This window comes from Asterias amurensis, chromosome 20 (genome assembly GCF_032118995.1).
Source record: "Asterias amurensis chromosome 20, ASM3211899v1".
Taxonomy (NCBI): domain Eukaryota; kingdom Metazoa; phylum Echinodermata; class Asteroidea; order Forcipulatida; family Asteriidae; genus Asterias; species Asterias amurensis.
In genome coordinates this window covers 12,077,223-12,097,086 of record NC_092667.1, presented here as the reverse complement: position 1 = coordinate 12,097,086, position 19,864 = coordinate 12,077,223, and the positions used below count along the sequence as shown (strand labels likewise).

General features: G+C 39.2%; 1 protein-coding gene across 3 annotated transcripts in view; it reads right to left on the bottom strand.

Moving 5' to 3' along the window:
- The window catches only part of LOC139952331 (uncharacterized), a 32,205-nt gene extending 12,836 nt beyond the window's left edge, over positions 1-19,369 (bottom strand). The window contains exons 1-4 of one of the 3 annotated variants that reach the window (XM_071951436.1): positions 19,280-19,369; positions 13,658-13,712; positions 2,410-3,102; positions 32-518 (exon numbers count right to left, since the gene is read on the bottom strand). In XM_071951436.1, coding sequence (XP_071807537.1) covers positions 32-518; positions 2,410-2,991 — 1,069 coding nt within the window. In that variant the 5' untranslated portion in view covers positions 2,992-3,102; positions 13,658-13,712; positions 19,280-19,369. The other 2 variants (XM_071951437.1, XM_071951438.1) reach the window with 2 other exon arrangements.
- Positions 19,370-19,864: the final 495 nt, after the last annotated feature.

Genomic DNA, 19,864 nt, shown 5'->3' with positions numbered 1-19,864 from the left:
AGGCAACTGATCAAAGCATTCCAAAACTCACATAGGCTAATGTCCGTCAAATCCGCTAAGGATCTGCTGAACGTCGAATCTGGAGAATCAAAATCGTGCGGTGCAAGCGCGTAGAGATCAATATCACCCAGACGATCCTGGTAGCCTGACTCGTACGTCTCGTTGAGTAAATCTTCGTCGAGATCTTCCTCTGAGATGTCGTTGGAAGCCGCTTCGCTCTCGCTCTCCTTAGAGGGCGTGTCAGTTAAACTTGAGGCGTCGTCTTTGTTCCTAGTGAGGGCTAGATCCGACAGCAGGAAGTCTTTTGTCTCGTTGGGGCTGTCGAACCCGGTGAGTAGGGATCCTTCCTTGAGTTCACTGGTCAGGACGAGGAGGTCCTTGTTGAGACGTAGCGACTTGGCAAAGTGATCCGAGGAGGTGAAGGCCTTGAAGGAGCCACCCTGGGGGAAGCGACACACTTGTATAGCACCGAGGGGAATGTGACCCCGGGATAAGGGGGTTTTGGTTACCACTCCAATCTGTCGGAAGATGAACGAATAAAAGTTACATGTATCATATGCAGTGATTCATGTCTGTTCATGTGAAAACTCTAAAAATAGCACTCCTGTCAAGACTGATGTTGATATAACAAGTTTCAAGGGCAGCTGAATTAACATACAATGCTGGAAACACACACACAGGCCATCCTCTCCGTTCCCTTAGTCAAAACCCCTTCTCTTTATGATAAAAGTACTAGATAGGTTCATTCCCAAGGACAACGCAATCACGGTTAAATGTCTTCCTTAACAATACACATGTGTTACAACCTGGACTCGAACCCAAATGTAGAGTGTATGAACTACAATCCCGGCCAAAATGCTTGGGCCACCCTTTCCTGACGTTGTATACATCAGTTCCCTAGGTGCACTTCCCATTCACATTCACATTCAAAACATTTGTCCCCAACCCCCGCCCCCCGCTCAATGTTGACTGTAACTCAGAACACAGTTAGCAAATGGAACCAACAATGAAAGGAGATATGGCCGGGATTGTAGCATACATTACTGCAGGAAAAGCTAAGCAGTTTCCAACCTAAATGGAGTTTATTCTTCCTCCCGATCCTTCTGCCCACTGTGTGTTCAGGTTTTTATTAGCACCCATGCCCCTTACGCCACACTTAATCATGCAAACGCGTCTAACAATGAAACTTGTACATTATTGAAGAAACAACCAGACGAAACAGAGCATGCATATTAAAATATATCACAATGATTCAAGGCAGTGTTCTTTGTCCTCACAACAATAGCACATTAGGCCAAGTAAAAAAAGAAACGTGCTTCGCGTCCGGGTTTCTAAAAAAAGGAAGGAGGAGGGGCTTTTTATTTTTTATTTCTAGATGGCCGCCATTCTTTTAAAAATGTCAAATATCCATTGTTTTTTTCTACTGCTCAAACACAATACATAAATGAAACATTTTGAACAAGACATTCAGATTGTTTTAGCTGAGATTGTTTTAATTAACCCTTTTTTCATAAATAATGAAAAAAAAAAAAAAAAAAAAAGGAGGCGGCCTCTAAAAAGGAAGCGGGCGGGGATACGAACCATGTTTCTTTTTTTACTCGGCCTTATGACAACAGACAACAATGCTTTACCTATCGCAGCCCAAGTCCTATGAGGGAAGGCATGATGGATAAACATTCAAATAAAAACATGTCAGTAATCAATGAAGTGTACAAATAAAAGCGACAATTTTGGTAGAGATGTGCAGACTGAGTATAAGATCAGAATTTAGACATCTTGTAACTCAATGTTTAGATTATGATCTTAAAAAACAAAAAAACAAAAAAAGGAGTTACACATGTGTATAAAGTACCTCCTTCAAGTTAAACTATTGGGAAGAGCTCAATGCTTTCCTCACAACAAAACATGTGAAATCAAAACAAGATTTTTTCAAATCTGAAAGTTCATGATGTTTAAAAAGGGTTTCCAATGTCAATTTGAGTTTTGTGATGTACTCATTTAAAAAAAAAAGAGTCCTAATGACTAGGGAAAAAGTTACAAGTCTCTACTTCAAGTTAAAATGGTGTAAAATGAGGAATTTCTGCGCCAGTCACAATAAGCTCAAATTCAATGCAGTTTTGATTGAACATCATCAGAATTCAGGAATAAACTGACAAAATTCTGTACAAAAGTGTCAAGATCCATACATTTGTTTTCGCCATGACATAAATCCCTATTCACCCAGACAAAAAACATTTTCATGAAATTGTTTGCCCATTTCTAAAAAACTATCAGCACCTCAGCGAGCAATATTTTAAAGGAACCTATCTACCATCATTTTATTTAAGCAACGTAAGTTTAATGTAAATATGTGGAATGTGGCGTTTAAAGAGTAGAAAAACTAAAGCAGAATTACAGAATGTTACCAACCAATGGGAAGACTCCTTCGGTCAAGATGTAATCCAAGCTTTCTGAACTCTCCTCTTCTTCGTCTTCCTTGGGTCTTAGGTCGTAATCATCCCACTCTAGCTCAGCGTCGTTTAGCGTCGCTCCTCCGCCAGGTCGGGAACGTGCGTCCCTCTGACGACCACCACGCTGTCCCGACGGCCCGTCAGCCTTAAAGTCGTAATGGTCCCACTCAAGGTCAAAATCCGGGGGATGCGACCTGTAACTATTGTGGTTGTGATTGTTGTAGCCCTGGGCGTTGCTATGGTGATTGTTGTGGTACCCACCACGCCCGGTGTTGCCTCCACCACCGCGCCCCCGTCTGTTGTTGTAGTTGTTGTACGGCCGCGACGGCTTCGGGACGGAATACACAGAGACGGAGTTGTTGTAGTTGTGGGACGGAGGAGTAGGGCGTGAAGGACTGTAGTGATTCTGGTGGTACCCGCGGTGACTCGGGTAACCTTGGTGATGGGGGGGACCCTCACCTGCTTGTCGGAATAGCGGAGGCCCTTGATGGTGGTGCTGGTGGGGAGAGGGGTGGTACATGCGCCCGTACGCCTGAGACATGGGGGCGAGAGTGACCTACGGGTGTTGGGATGGAAGGGAGAGATGGTTGGATGACCAGAGAAATGGACGAAGAGAGATTGGTCATTGCTTATCTGATGCTGCACTGATTACCTGTTGATAAAAGACAAGAAAGATTTGCTAAAATTCTTAAACGAATTATGATTTGAAGTCATACCTCCATGATGATATTGTAATGAAATATTTACATGTGGTTCATTACTTGATAAGATTCCAAAACTTAAAACTCTCTGCAGAATTAATTTAGGATTGGTCCTTGAATTATAGTCAGACATACGACTTTGTAAACAGCAAAGCGTCTGCCTGTCACCAAAACAGACCACCAAAGTGGGCTAAGACCCACATGTGGATGTACATGTTCATGTACATGTAGAAGAGTCTGGTCTCTTTTTATAAATGAGTTTTTGAACTCTGATTGTTATTGTTTAAACAGGGAACCTGTCAATACATGACTACAGTGTGATTAAAAGGCCTTTGCTGGTGGACTCCATGACTGAAGCCAGCTGTAAAGGAAAAAACGACAAATTACTTCAAAACCAACACTCCATCCCCGGGGACGACCTCGGCGCTTCTTTAACTCGGAGGGAAATTCAACGTTGAAGTGGTAGACTCGCTTTCCGCTGTGAGATGTCCAATACAAATATCCTTTAATTTCCTGCGTTGGGGGCACTCGGTTACCGGTTAACCAATAGCAGATGTCATCGGGCTAAGATTGATACTCAACAAGGGCTCCCTCTGGGGGTTGGATTAAGCCAAGTCACTGCCGTCCCTACATTGTAATAGACTGCAGAGCGTTACCCGGTTTGTGTCAATACAGAGCGTTTTTTTTCATTGCGTGTGGATTGTCCCTGGGTACTCTCCACTCATGGGACGACCGGACTCAATGATGGAGTATTTCCTGTGAAGATAGCTTCATTTATTCCCATTTCATAACCTGTCATAAGATTGTCTCCAAGATAGCCTCGAACAATCATGTAGAATCTTGAAGTGATGGTAATAGAGAGTAAAATCACAACACTTAGGCTTGCTATTCCCTGTGCATGGATTAAACCAATTACCCCAATAACCAATAAGGAAATGATAACCGTTTATGTACTGTACAAGTACATCGCAATATAGCTAGAACTGAGGTCTTCGAACCGATTGATCTGTAAGACCTGGATGTACTCCTCAATGAATTCAGCTGACAACGAGCCGAGATGCGCTCCGCAAACTGAGACATCTCTCAGGAAAGGCAAAGGGGTAAATGCCAAATAATTCCCACATGTTCAATGTGTTCCCGAACCGACCTATATTTATAAAAGTAGACTGACAAAACTAAATGAATGTCTGATAGAATCTTGTTTCTTCCAAAAATATGAAACATTTATTGCGGATGAACTTTCCGCAAGGTTTGCCTTTAACTTTTGCAGCGGCTAGCCAGTCGGACCAGTTAGCCTGTTATTTCACAAGTACCCCACTCCTCTGCCTTTTCACTCATCGATGTTTCACATTAAGTAGCGATGCTTTTCAAAACCGAACTAGACAGCCAGAGCAGTTGGAGAGAATTCAAGTTATACATATCATTTTTCTTTATTTTGTTCTTCTGAGCTTTTAGACTTTCCCCTGGAACGTGTTCGGCGCTATGGAAATACTCATTTTATTGTTATTATTTTATACCCATGTTAGGAGACATGCAGTGTCCATGTAACATTTTGTATATTTAACTGTAATATTAACCACAACTGAAATCAGTGGTGGAAAAGTTGCTTCTAATTCTATTAGAATATATCAAAATCTTTACAAAAAAACAAACACAAGAACCGAGTGGCAAAAACAGCAATACCCAGCAAATTGTAGAAAATTTAGAAAAGAAGACCACCTATAACCCCCCCCCCCCCCACTGAATTGTAAGTGAGGCAGTGAGTACGACGCTCATCATTACAAACCATAAACAGGTCCCCTATTGGCATTCAGAATTTCCTTAGAGCAAAACACTGGGTGTACAAGTTTGTAAACGCTATCTTTAGCAATTAAAACGAATAAAATGGGAAATTAATCTTGATTAAGACTGAAGTCAAAGCTCGAATCGAATTTCAATTTAGGATGATGCCAATTTGCCGCTGACTCATCCTCTCTAAGACACTAATCACTTTTTAAATGGCAAGTGATGGAACAAGAAATCCTTCCGGCGTTTCACTTTTTTTTTTTTTCTCTTCCGAGTTTCGTCAAACAAATATACTTTTTCCTGGCCCATCAGAATTTGACCTTCAAGAGAAGGTTTGATGCTAAATGCTAATGGAACAAGAGTGAGTGGACCAGGAAAATAAAGTGGCAATATCTGGACTGGGAGCCCACCTAATAGTCAGGATTAAAAAATTATGACACATCTGGCAGGAGTAAACTTTAACGTCAACAAGACAACCTCTTGAAATATCCAACAAGCATTTGTACTAATTTTGTTTTTTTTAACCCATACACCAAAATGTGTAAGCACTGTATACTCAGTACTTTCCCCGAGTCCTGTGAAGAAATATCACAGGCATGTTACTCGGTGGGATTCGAACCCACGATCCTTGCAATTCTAGAGCAGTGTCTTACCAACTAGACTACCGAGGTTGCCCGGTAGCTCGAGGCAGTTCGAATCCTATGTTTTGGCAGCCGGTACCGCAACAATATAAGAATTTGTACAGAAGCTAAACTTGTCCTTCTAATCAATGCTCCATAAACAACGATCATGCCACTCTATATACATGTACATGCACTATACATCAGTGCATGGGAGAAGTTCAAGGGCTGTCATGACTGTAGGACACACACACATGTACGACTGTACTAAATTGTAAAGACATTTGCTATTCACACGACAGCAATTTAACTGGGGTCCCTTGCTTACTTTTAGCATGGTTGTAAAATGTAGCAATGTTTGACAAGATTGTGCAAGAGAACTTGATAGTAGAGAAAATTGTTGTCCTTTCACATGAGGTACATTTTGTAAAAATTGTACAACCATGCTACAATTTAGCAAGGGACCTTACTAAATTGCTCTCATGCGAAAGGGGCTTAAGACACACAATACCCAACCATAGTAGACACTAGACAGTATCCACAAACTTAAACCATAGATTTACATACATCGCTATAATATTCCACCCAGCAGTGCCTCACACATGTATCTCATACACATTAATTTAATTGAAGGGAAGATTTTCCAATAATTATAAACAAAGAAGACTGAAGTGTATAGAGAGCAATTGGTACTCACCGAACATCCGACAGTATGTATAACAGCATGATTCTCTGCATAATGAGCAACCAATAAAAAAATGTCTAATGTACGGAGAATATATATCCATACAAAGTTGACCTATGAACATCCAATAACTCAGCATACACTGTGCATCAAAATATTGTCTCCTTATGACCGATAAGCCGTGCTGCAGACTCCAAGTACACTCCAGCTACACAGAACGTCTTGAGCGGGAGACTAGAGCATGAATAACACAACAATCCTAAACATGAGTCATGTGATGCATAACAACATCATCAATCAGTGACTCCGTGCAGAACCCAGCCCAGGTAAGATCACTTTGAAGTTGGATAGTGTACACAGCAATACAAGGAAGAAACAGCACAATACCACTGTAGACCGCATTGTGTCTTATACCATTGTCCACAATACATCCGTGCATCTCATATCATCAACAGTCAGTCACATGTAATTTCACATCCTGCCTCTAAATGTCAGCGACAGACAGTGTAGATATACCTAGAATGACAGGTCGAGTCTGCAGTACACATCACAGAGTACACACAGTGAGTGAATCACAATCAAGGATGACTGTGGCCCACATGAAGTGTGTTGGTTTTGTAGATACCCTCAAGGTATCAGAGAACAACTCCACAACACTGCTAATATAATAACAACAAACTGCTAAGCCTTTTTACTTGTGCACGTGGGGGCCCAATTTCATAATAGCCTGTAAGCACAAAAACTTGCTAAGTACAGAAAAGCATTGCTTAAAGGCAGTGGACACTATTGGTTTTTACTCAAAATAATTATTAGCATAAAACCTTTCTTGGTAACGAGTAATGGGGAGAGGTTGATAGTATAAAACATTGCGAGAAACGGCTCCCTCTGAATGATGTAGTTTTTGAGAAAGAAGTAATTTGCCATGAGTTTGATTTCGAGACCTCAGAATTAGATTTTGAGGTCTCAAAATTAAGCATCTGATAGCACCCAACTTTGTGTGACATGGATGTTTTTTCTTGCATTATTACATGTATCTCGCAACTTCGACAACCAATTGAGCTCAAATTTTCACAGGTTTGTTATTTTATGCATACGTTGAGATACACCAAGTGAGGAGACTGGTCTTTGACAATGACCACCAGTGTCCAGGGTCTTTTAAAAAAAAAAAAGGGACAAAAGAAGAAGGAAAAAAAAACACAGATTACCAGCCAAAATTACTTTTTAAAAGTTTATTGTTGTGACTGGCCATGTGGTGCCCCTCTCATTGCTTGCTCAGCACAGAAATTTGTCACACCGTACTTTCTGCTTTTGAAACAGTTTTATGAAATTGAGCATAGAACCAAATTTCACAAAGCTGCATTTTAAAAGCAGAACATATCATATTGCTTAACAGTTTTCTTATTTAAAAAAATAATAATCAGCCTGTCACCAGTCACATTGGTAAATCTGGAATGGTTTTTGGCTGGTAACCTTAATTTATAGTAAGCATAATTTTATTGTATTCTTAGAATCTTAGCTAATTTTTGCACAGTTGTAGGAAGTATAAACCGCCCTTATTGTAGACCTGACAGCTTTACCTGTAAATTGCCCTGTGTGACATTATAGGCTAAGGAAGAAATCCAAAGGTCCTACAAGACAGTACAAAGGATGTAGTATACAACATAAGAAACTTCACAATACACACAAAGTACATGTAATGACTTATCCTGTCAATGGGGAGGGGGGGAGGGGGGAGGGGGAGGGGGAGGGGGAGGGGGAGGGGGAGGGGGAGGGGGAGGGGGAGGGGGGGTGGGTGAGCGCTGGGTAGGGATTAACCCAACATGTTCTACTCACACAACAATCAGAAATCTGCTCTTGTGGCGGCCAAAACACGCTTTTTCCTAAATCACTTTTGACAGCCTAAAATAATCCAGCCCAAGGTCAAGAAACAACAATTCGCCCTCGAAGATGACAGGAACTGTTCAAGTTGACACTAACTGTGGTCATCAGGCAGAGTCAATACGCGTAGACAAACACGCGTGTGTCTTTTCATCTCCAACCCACCACCCTAACAAGGATCTTTCCTTCCTGTCTGAATGCACCCAGCCCAACGTTTCCTCTCTCTCACAGAGATCACAATCAAACTAAATAATTTGGTTTCCCTCCTCGATCCACAATTGTGCCACTTAAATTTGCATATGATCATAACAAGCACCCACACTAATTAGTGACTGTTAAAGGCACTGGACACTAATTTGGTAATTACACAAAATAATTGCTAAACACTTACTCCGTAACATGCAATGGAGAGTTGTTGATAGTATAAAACATTGTGAGAAATGGCTCCCTCTGAAGTAACATAGTTTTTGAGAAAGAGGTAATGTCTCACTAAAAGACTTAGGCTTGAAACCTTTATTTGGCATCTGAAAGCACACAAATTTGTGCAACAAGAGTGCTCATCAACGTTTTTTCTTTTCTTTTCTTTTCTCTTGCAACTTCGAGTCCAAGTTTTCACAGATTTTTTTTTGTATACAATGTTGAGATACACAAGTGAGAATACTGGTATTTGACATTACCAAAGGTGTCCAGTGCCTTTAAATATAGGATGACAGAGGGCTTGCAAATATTGTCAGTGCACAATGCTGATTACATGTACATCGAAACATCCAGTGCTTGGGGAAAATCCACTGCATCAATGGCAGACGCCAGTAAGTTCAGAATAATTTTTAATACAGACCTAATACAGACCTATGGCATCTGTTGCCCTTGTCTTGGCCTTGGTGTCATGTGAAAAGTTTCCCCATAGACTTTGCCCTTTCTAAAATGAAAATGGCCTTGCCCTTTCAAAGATGAAAGGAGGTTTTAACCTACAGACTCCCTGCATTACCAGAAGTACAAAACTATACAGTTTTAACATGACAAAGTACACTATTTCTTTCTCCCTTTAGTGGTTGCTTTACTTCTTTCAAAAAAAACTGCACGGCTCAAGGAGGTTTTGAGAAAAATCCCGAAATCAGCGAAAATCCTGAGTAATCACAATGTATCAAAATGTATGCAATACACTGCACAGCGCACACTGCAACAATCATGCAACAGCAGGCCTTACACGCAGGCAACAAAGGCAATTCCTCCCTGCACCCTGGTCATTGCATCGGTGCCTTTGAAATGCTCTGGAAATTTACAAATTCCTCGTAGGGTGTCCTTTACCAAGGAGAAAATGCCTTGGTGCCCTTGCCCTTTCAAAAAACGAAGCACATACATGTATTAGGCCTGCAACAGACAATACAGTACACTGCCACTGGCATTCTCCATGGAATTAGCAAGATCTTAGATTATGATCTTAAAGATGAGTAAGAGAGAGCCTCCCCCCCCCACCCCCTGAGCAGGGGCTATATCATAACATAGAGCAAGGCATGATCACAGTATGAGATCCAATATTATTTACATTATTGCACCAACTGTATTCCTACCACACAAAACGCTAGCATTAGCAACAGTGTCATGTCTACGCCATGACATCATTCAGCTCTAGGAAGTGTGCAGGTATGCCTGGTTGGTACACGCGGTCAACAGTTACTTCATATGAACCAGCTGTATGATACAATGTGTAACCAGCTGACATTACAAGTATAAGATCTTATCAGAGAAATAATGATAAGCAACTCCTGAGTTTCAGCCTCAATTTGTATGCATACTTTTGATGTACAAAACATTTAGGTAGGAATTGTACCATGGAGGAATATTTTTGTTTTAAAAGCACTGGACACTACTGGTAATTACTCAAAACAATTGTTATCATAAAAACTTACTTGAGAAAGAAGTAATTTCTCACTAAAGTATTTTAGTTGATTTGAGACCTCAGCTGAGGTCTCAAAATCAAGCATCTGAAAGCACATACTTGACTTGTGTGACAAGGATGTGTCTTTTCTTTCATTATTTTCTCGCAACTTCGCTGTCTAATTGAGCTCATGTCTTCACAGGTTTGTTATTTTATGCATCATATTATGCTGAGATACACCAAGTGAGAAGATTCGTCTTTGACAATTACCAAATTATCCAATTACATGTTGAAAAGCTGTGCTTGAATTTTACACTGAACCACAGCCCCCGAGGCCAGTGATTCTACCTTCGGGCCAGTAAACTCAGGACCGGACTAATAACTGATACGTCTCTGATGTTCAAGTATTGACTTCAAGTCTCGTAAATATTTATCAATTCTGTCAGTATCAATGTACATGATTTACCTATAATCTTCCTTTGATTGGCCAAGTGGTAACATGTTTTATTTTATTTTTTCAACACCATACAATGTAATACATGCATAAGTTAAATTTGCACCCAGGACAAAGAATATTCATTTTTTGTTTTACCCATATATACACTGATGTGTGTTACCACTGTATACTCAGTTAGTATACTACACAAGTTCTGTGGGAATTAATCACAGGCATATTACTCGGGTGAGATTCGAAACCCAGGGTACATTACATCCAAACCTCTTTCCAGCTTAAAATCGTGGATGCTGCACACTTTTCAAAAGACATACGTAAATTAATATCTCACAGGCCCTTTCCGGAAGACAATAATAAGGAAAGTTTCTGTTTGTCCCTTCGGTACCATCTCGAGGCTTGAATAAGGATGTTGTGACTGGAGGGAAATTAGAGTTCATTAGCGGAACCTTATGGATCCATCGTTTCCTAAGCAAATATTTGCATTTGGTTTACACTTGACGGAGGGTTTTGGTAATACTCTGTCAGGCATTTAAGGTCTCCCATGATGAGGAGTTGTCATTTGTGACCAATTTCTTTTAAACTGTGGCCATCCGTAGTTTGGTTTTGTCCTCTCTTGAGGGAGGTGGGATGGAGAAGAGTAATTAATCTTATCTCGAGCAGATTTGGCTCTTAATTACCTTCGTGGGTTGGTCTGCAAAACAGGACAGGGAAGGGGGAAAATATGGTTTAGATCTTGAACTTAAAGATGCTATGCCAGTTTTTTGGCCGATTTGACCCTTAAATTTTGATTTAAAATTCAATAGGTATTTTGATGGGGGGGTCGAGAAAGTTACAAGCTTTCATTTGAGCCATTGCTCGAAAAAGTCCGCCAATTATTAGTAGCATTGAAATAAAGTGCTCAAAATTAGTTTTTGTCGGGATCCCCACAATATATCACGTGACCAATTCTTATGTGTTTTATAAGAAACGTTTTAAATTTTTGTCATGGTTCCTGACCATTAAAAGTAATTTCGTTTTTTTTTTCCGTTAAAGCGGGTGATACTCTTTGAAATACCATTCACTCACAAAAATCTATTTTTAAATGTTTGGGGCCAAAGATCTGACATAGCATCTTTAATCGTTGATAAACTGAAGCTAATAACAAAAACAAGCTACATGTACACGTATGAATTACATGTAGCTTTTACTGCATCAATCTTTTTATCCAGGAAAAAAATAGCTAGGGATTGAACAGCTACCCAAAATTGAGGTCACATTTCATGAACAAAATTATTTCAAAAATCACCTTTCACCGAGCAAACTGCCGGGAACTACAGGCCTGGAAGTCCATCTTTGAGAGGGCAATGCCATTTTCATTTTGCAAAGAGCATCTCCATTTGAAAATCTACAAGTTTATAGGAAACTGTTCAAGGGGCACAAGGGCCAAGACCAGTGGGCAACAGAGGCAACGGCCTTTGGGTAATTCCAGGCCTGGAACTTAAAGCCCAATGGAAATATGTCCTTGTTTGCTTAGTCTGTTCCAGCTTCCATCTCAAGAAAGTCTTCTCTGTAATATTACAGCATTTATCTCGAAATGTAAAAATCATCTTCTCAGCACACAAAAAATATAGCTAAGCACAAACAATGTATGCTTACCAGGACAAGGTAACCAGGCAAACTACCACATGTCACATTTACCAATGTATTTATCAATTATGGAATTGAGTAATACATTATGGAGTAACTCTGAGGCTGAAAGTGAAGACCTAAAACTGGAGTCTGAGCACCAAACTTCAACTCAATGCAGAACTTAAACTTTAGCCTAATCCACAGACAAGAGCTCTGAAGAAGGGCCAGAGTCAGTATGATTTAAGGTGAAGAAAACTTGCCAAAACTTGCCGAAATGGGAAATCACTTACCACTGTTGCCGATGATAGATCTTTAAAATGAAGCTGATAAATCAATCTCTCAAAATTTGGTTACGCTTTTGTCAGGCATCCGTAAAGGAAGACAATCTTAAATGAAGTCTTTTGATTCGCTTAATATGCAGTTATTGAATCAGTACATAATCGTAATCCATGTGCTGAGCATGATCTTTCTTTGTGTCGACACCAAACATTGTGTTCCTGAATCCTGACAAGGAAATGTTATCTCTCTCTACAGTATGCGACTACCCTACACAGTTCCTACTGCTACTGAGCCAGTAACACTACTCTACACAGCATATGCTGCTACTGAGCAAATGCAACATGAATATGCATGTTATGCAAATTAATCATTACAGCCGAGACATGAGACTTATGAGGTGGTGACACAACACCTTTCAGAACTTCTCCAAAACCACCGAGAATATTGTAAACAATGAACAGCACTTGGCATTCATCAGTCGTTATGCACTACAACCTCACAAAGAGATAAGAAGACGACTCGTTGAGGCCCCGAGACCGCAGCCAGTGACTCAACCATATCCCCACATATGACAGCCAGGTTTTCTCAGAGAAGACAAGACGTAAAAGTATGACAGGAAATCATTCGGAGCAGCTGAAATTGAACCTTTCAACTAGGAGAAACTCCACAAATTGGGGTTTCCTCTCGAGCGCTCTCCCAGCGGGTCTGGGGTTCTTTCTTGGGGAGTCGCTTCTTGGAGATGCGCTGGGCATCTGCCCCAGTTATCTTGTCCATTGTTGAGAGAAATGTATCTAGTGAACAATGGACATCTATCACAATCGACCAAAGCATCTTCATGAGGTCACAATGCAACAGGCTTTGAACTTTCCTAAGACGAAAAAAAGGTCTTCTTGCCAAGTCATTGGCTGTGTCCCTCAAAGCATTTTAATAGTTGAAGCATTAAAAAAAATGTATATTCCTTATACAATGTACCATCATCAAGATTCAAGAAAAGAAAAAAAAAAAAAAAAAAAAATTTTTTGCTCATCTAACAACACCATTCGGGGACTGTGAAGTAGTTATTCCGTACAACATAAAACAAAACAGCCTCAATTTCCTTTTAGGTTCATGGGTTTGATCAGGACTGTGTTCAGGGAGTACAAACGAAGACAAGATATATGCACTATGAGAACAGTCTAGAGGGTACAGTGGAAGACTCCGAAGGGAGTAATAAATAAATTGGAAGCTGTTGAAATATTGGCCACCAAAGACCACTGACAGACTGCTGACAGACTAAAAATAAAAGCTATGGCTTCTAAACAATATTGGTCTACCTTACCTTCTTGCTATCTACCAGGTATGTTTCATTCTTCTTGGACCGAATAACTCAAAATCTGTAACAGGAAAAAAAAGTAATAATGTGCGATGAACTAAACAGGCCAGTTTGCTTCGTTCTTGAAAGGGCAAGGGCACAAAGGCATTTTCTCCCTTTAAAAAGGGAACCCTATGAGAAAATTGCAAATTTCTACGAGCATTTTAGGGGCCTGGCACCAAGGCAATTACCAGGGGGGGGGGGGGGGTGGCACCGAGGCAATCGTCTTCGTTGCCTCCGTGTTCGAATAAGGCCTGAACTAAGAAGATCATTCTGTATTTGGGATAGAAACAGTATTTACATAAAGTTGTGATCAATGAATAATTTCTCCAAACTCAAATTTTATGAAATTTCTGTGTGATACAACTTTGCCCTGTAGGAAAAGGACTGGCCTAGTGTACGATTGTACTATTCCATTCAGCATTCAGGATCATATGACGCTGTCACTGATTTGTAAGAATACTACAAACAATTATTTCTCTGAATGTGAGAACGATAATTGCTACGTATTGTATCTCGGTTTTCCCCAAGGATATTTCAAAACTTAAGGGGAATTTGGACCAACATTTCGGAAGTTTGGCCAAATTATGCTGAGCTGAAAAGAGGTGTTCAAAATGTTTTCTGTTTTGTGTTTATGTAGGTTTTAAGTGCCCTAGTCTGAGTAGTATGTATTTTGAAGCATATAGTGTTTTTTTTTTAAACATAATGTGTACCTCATCTTTTAAGGATTCGGGTACTTTTTCAAAATGTCCACAGATTTACATTAAATTTACAGGGTTTGAAGAGACTGATAGTGGAAAGCTTCCCTTCAAATATTACTAACTAAGGTTGTGTAGTTTTTGAGAAATGAGTTAAAGCCATTGGACCCTTTCGGTAAACAGTATTGTCCAAGGCCCACACTTCATGTATCACAACTTCTATATCAAATAACAAACCTGTGAAAATTTAGGCTCAATCGGTCATCGGAGTCGGGAGAAAATAACGGGAAAACCCACCCTTGTATCCGCGCGTTTCGCCGTGTCATGACATGTGTTTAAAATAAATCCGTAATTCTCGTTAATGAGAATTGATATTGTTTTACTGTTTTCTCAAAAAGTAAAGCATTTCATGGAATAATATTTCAAGAGAAGTATTTCACCACTACCTTCTGTAAACCCTGTAAGTTATTTGTAAATCTGTGAACTTTTTTTTTTTTTCCTGTACCGAAAGGGTCCAATGGCTTTAAACAAGTCACAACATAATTTTTGTCTCATGAGACCAAAATTATTTTAGCATGTAAAATCCCCTTAACCAGTTATGATATTATACCAAAACCATAGCATAACTACTGGTTAGTACGTTTTTACATGCTTAAACTGAGACGCAAATTATTACTTTTACTCATTTCTCAAAAACTACAGCACCTCAGTAGGTAAAATCTCAAGGGAAGCTTTCTACTATCATAATCTTCAAACTGTGTAAGTTTAATGTAAATCTGTGGACATTGTGTTTTTTGTTAGGAAAAAGTACATTACCCTTTAAGGGTAACAATTTTCTATCACAAACTGATACTGTCTAAGAATAGTATATGAATGTTTACAGTAACACCATGTATTTTCTACTTGGCTACATTGTATGATTGTAGATTTGTTCTGATCTGACACTGTATTTGTTCAATTGCTGCAGAGTAGACACGGTAGATGTAGATGTCTAGCGTATCATCACTAAGCTCTTAAAACTTTTACTAGGAACCTAACCCCTGGACTGAAAAGAAAATCAAAAAAAAAAATCAGACAATCAAACATATTGAGAAATAAAATGTAAAATGACAATCTCTGTTCTTCTTTTCTACTTTCTTCTTAGAGATGAACTGAACTTTGATTTCCTGATCCCAAACTCCCTAAGGGTTTCCCGACAATGACTTTGGAAAAAATCAAATCGCACATGTCAATATTAGGCTGTACTCTGATGAAAGAGCAGCTAACTGAGCGCAAAAAAACACTTGTCATAGCAGTGGGATAGTCGTAGTCACACACACAACATCAGATATGACAAGATCTTCATACAGTCTTCGCAAAATTACATTTCACTAGGGAGAGTATGTGTGCTGTTGAGACCATGAATCGACGTTTATATTCGCAAATGGCCTCGCCCTAAAAGTCTGTGACATAACGAGCATGTGTTCCTGACAACGTTGTCGGAAGTAATGGTATTGTATTACATGTAGATTTTGAGACGCAGAGCGACTATTCTGTATTGTTTGATTGGTTAATAAGATATTTTGACTGACAGCTGTTTTGTTTCTGTTGTTCTTGCTGAAAATATACAGTTTGCGCAATGTTTGTTCTGTTTAAATTTGGGACAAGTTGCTACATTGTAATAATAATAATAATAATAATAATAATAATAATAATAATAATAATAATAATAATAATAATAATAAAACAGGCCTACAATACTCAATAGACCCTTCCCATGAAATATGTAAACTGCACATAGCGCGTGCGCACTAACGTTTTGGTTGGCAAAATGAGGGAACATCGCGCTGTTTTGTACACGGCTAATGGGTGCGTGACGCAGACGCGATTGCGCGTCTGCTTAGTGCACAACTCTATGGCGTTTGCCAACCAACAGGGTCTGTACGCATGCGTGAATGTGATTAGCATATTTCATGGGAAGGGTCCATTATCCTCCACTCCTACATGTATGTCACTTCAGACGTTTCACTAAATTTCCCATTTGTTTTCTTTACTCTAATTTGAAGTGAGTTCAAAAATGATTACACTGTAAAGATAATTTTCATACATGTATCATATTGAACCCCAAATACCATAAATGGTTAAAATGAACATTAATTGTAACGTAACTTCGCGGGTTTACTAGAGAAACAAGTTGATCATGGGCAATTCAACGGTAACGGAAGGACGTTTTGACTCATTAAACAACATTTTAAATCATGGATATCTTTAACAGTTTAAATAGTTTCATCAAGCAACTGTCACAGTTTCTTTTATTAATGACTGCCTTCAAAATGGCTTCCTCTTTTTGGCTGAAAAACTTTTAGTTTATAAAATATGAATATTAATAAGGTCGGTAACGGAAGGACGCCACTGGTGTCCTTCCGTTACCGGCCTTATTAATATTCATATTTTATATTTAAGTAAAAGTTTTTCAGCCAAAAAGAGTAGGCCATTTTGAAGGCAGTCATTTATAAAAGAAACTGCGACATTTGCTTGATGAAACTAATTAAACTGTTAAAGATATCCATGATTTAAATGTTGTTTAATGAGTCAAAACGTCCTTCCGTTACCGTGGAATTGCCCTCCAGTTGGACTAGATAGTCAAACTAAGCAGTGATTGGCTGACATTTAGATTGATTGCGGGTGAAGTCTAATGTAAACTCTCATCCACTTGAACTTACAATACACTCTATTTCTAGCTTTACTTTACATTACATGTAGTTTGACAAAACATCAATTTTAATAGCGGATATGAATTTTGTTATTCCAATTTTTTTCAATGTGCCTACTGAAGCGGCTTGAGTTTGACATTCCAGACATGAAGATGTAACAATACACCCAAAAAGTCAAGGTTATAAACTTATTACCAAGCAATGCTGAACTCCCCAACCATAACCTGTGACTACTCCCAACATCAAACAATCTCTAAGTTTTTTTTGTAACAGACGTTCAACCAATCAAATTGGGTTTTTGTTAAGGCACTGGACACGTTTGGTGATTGTCAAAGAGACCTGTATTCTCACTTTGGTGTATCCCAACATAAAATAAAACATCTGAGAAAATGTATGCCTCTAATGGTGTTTTCAAGGCACCCTACCACATGATATCAAATTGCAACACGGTTGAAATAGATACACTGCTTAATGCAGATCAGAAGATTCGAACAAGCTTCTTAGTTCATAGGCCTACAACCAGAAACACACAACACCTTTAAAAATATATAAACACATCTCTCCCCTGTTTAAGCTTTTCTCTTTTTCTCATGCTTTTCAAACATTGTGTTTGTAGCTTTTTCGATAAGTTTTTGTTGTTTTATTGTGCATTTTCAGTTTTGTAAGCGCTGTGATATAGTTTTCTATGGGGAGCGTTTCTAAATACCTGTTGTTATTATTAAGGCTAAGCCAGACAATTGTGTACCAGAATGTTACCTTAAATGACACAACAGACATTTGATTATTGGTTTGCTTCAACACACTCTGCTCAGTATGAATAATAATAATAGGTTTTTATACAGCGCTTTATCACACCCCTAGGGGCATATCAAAGCACTCAGTTATTCCTGCAAGGTATGTTGAGCTACATTTTGAAGTATGAGACCTATTCCTTTATAGCACCATTTTAACCACTTAATGGTTTACAAATCGTGGTGGCGATCAAGGCAGGAACACCTTGACGAACCCCTTCTCTTTTCGTTAATAAGTGCACTGGGTTCTTTTACACAACACACTGGACCTATGGCTTTACGTTGAACGACACAGCAATAATGGCCGTTAAGTGTCTTTGCTAAAGGACACTTTAAGGGTCACTTGGGACTTAAACCGACACTCTACAGTCAGAAACGCCAGAGCTTGTCAGAATTTTGTTGCATGTAATTGTCCTGTCATGACTGTCACAAACTTTAAACAACGAAGTAGAGAGTTCATACAAGAAATATTCAATACTAAAAAAGGCAAAGGTTTTTTTAAAACAAGGATCGGCTTTTGAAAAATATTGTTTCCCCTTTCAATATTGTTGATTTCAAGAGCATCTTCTCAAAGTATGGGAAAAGGTTCAATGGAGAAGACTGACTTTTGTAATTTGTGGCACGTACGATTACAGAGTATAACGCAAAGATTTTTCTACCCCCCCCCCACCTCAGGCCTGGAATAAACAAAGTTCATGGACATGAATGAATAAATATAATATGAACGGAATGTCAGCTTCTTACAAAAAACTTGCATCTGGCTGGCATCTAGTCAAAATTTGTTCGCGTAGAGAAGCTTTATGAAGCCTTTAAATTATTCCTAATAAAGTTTAGACATGGTACAGACAATGTACAATGACGTCCTCTACCAAGTAACAGGGCCCAATTTCATAGATAGAGCTGCTAAGCAGAACAATTTGCTTAGCATGAAATTTCTTTCTTGATAAAAACAGGATTACCAACAAAAATTCTATTTGTTGCATATTGCTTGTTACTGGTATTCAGCTGTTGTTTGCTCATCCTGAAAACCGTGTGGAGATTTGGTTGGTAATCCTGTTTTTATCGAGGCAGAAATTTCATGCTCAGCTCTAAGAAATCGGGCCCAGGCCGGCAGGGCAGGGGTAAATTGCATGGGTGTGTGCCTGGAGGTAGAAGTGCTAGCTAGAGCAATAGATATTGATGATAATTAAGATATAGACCAATAAAATAGTGCAAAGATAAGAAAGTACGCAGGGCTCCTTCCCCTTCTTGGCCCAACGGCCTATCTCTCTCCAGGAGGTGAAATCATTTTTTGAATATCTCTGTACTCACCTATTGCAACCCTACCTAGTCCAACGCAAAATGTTGCTAACTACGAACTAATTTCCATCTATAATCTCAGTGAAAACGTAAATTTTATTTACTCACCAACTAACTTGGGTCCTACTAAAAGCCGACAACAAGCCGACAACGCCGACAACAAGTCCAGAGCGACGCCAACACGCCGCCAACAAGTTTTAAATACCTCAAAAATGGCAAATAAACCAAATACTTTTTAAAACTATGTGTGTTTTGTAATATAAACATAAATTTAATGGAAAAACTTCACGAAAAGTGTGAATTTTTAACCAGAAAAAAAACTTAACGTTCACGGAGAACGGTCGGACGCCATCTTGGCTTAAAATCGTGTTTGGACCAGTCCATTGTGATGTGGGCGAGTCAGACTTAGCAATAGAGGGCGGACGTCATGCACTGTGCACACTGCAGTGAAGGTCTTCACATAAAGCCCGCCCTCTGTTGTTGACAAGTGCTAAATCTACCCGTATCATAATGGTCTGGTCCAAACACGATTTTAAGCCAAGATGGCGTCCGACCGTTCTCCGTGAACGTTAAGTTTTTTTTCTGGTTAAAAATTCACACTTTTCGTGAAGTTTTTCCATTAAATTTATGTTTATATTACAAAACACATATAGTTCTAAAATGTATATGGTTTATTTACCATTTTTGAGGTAT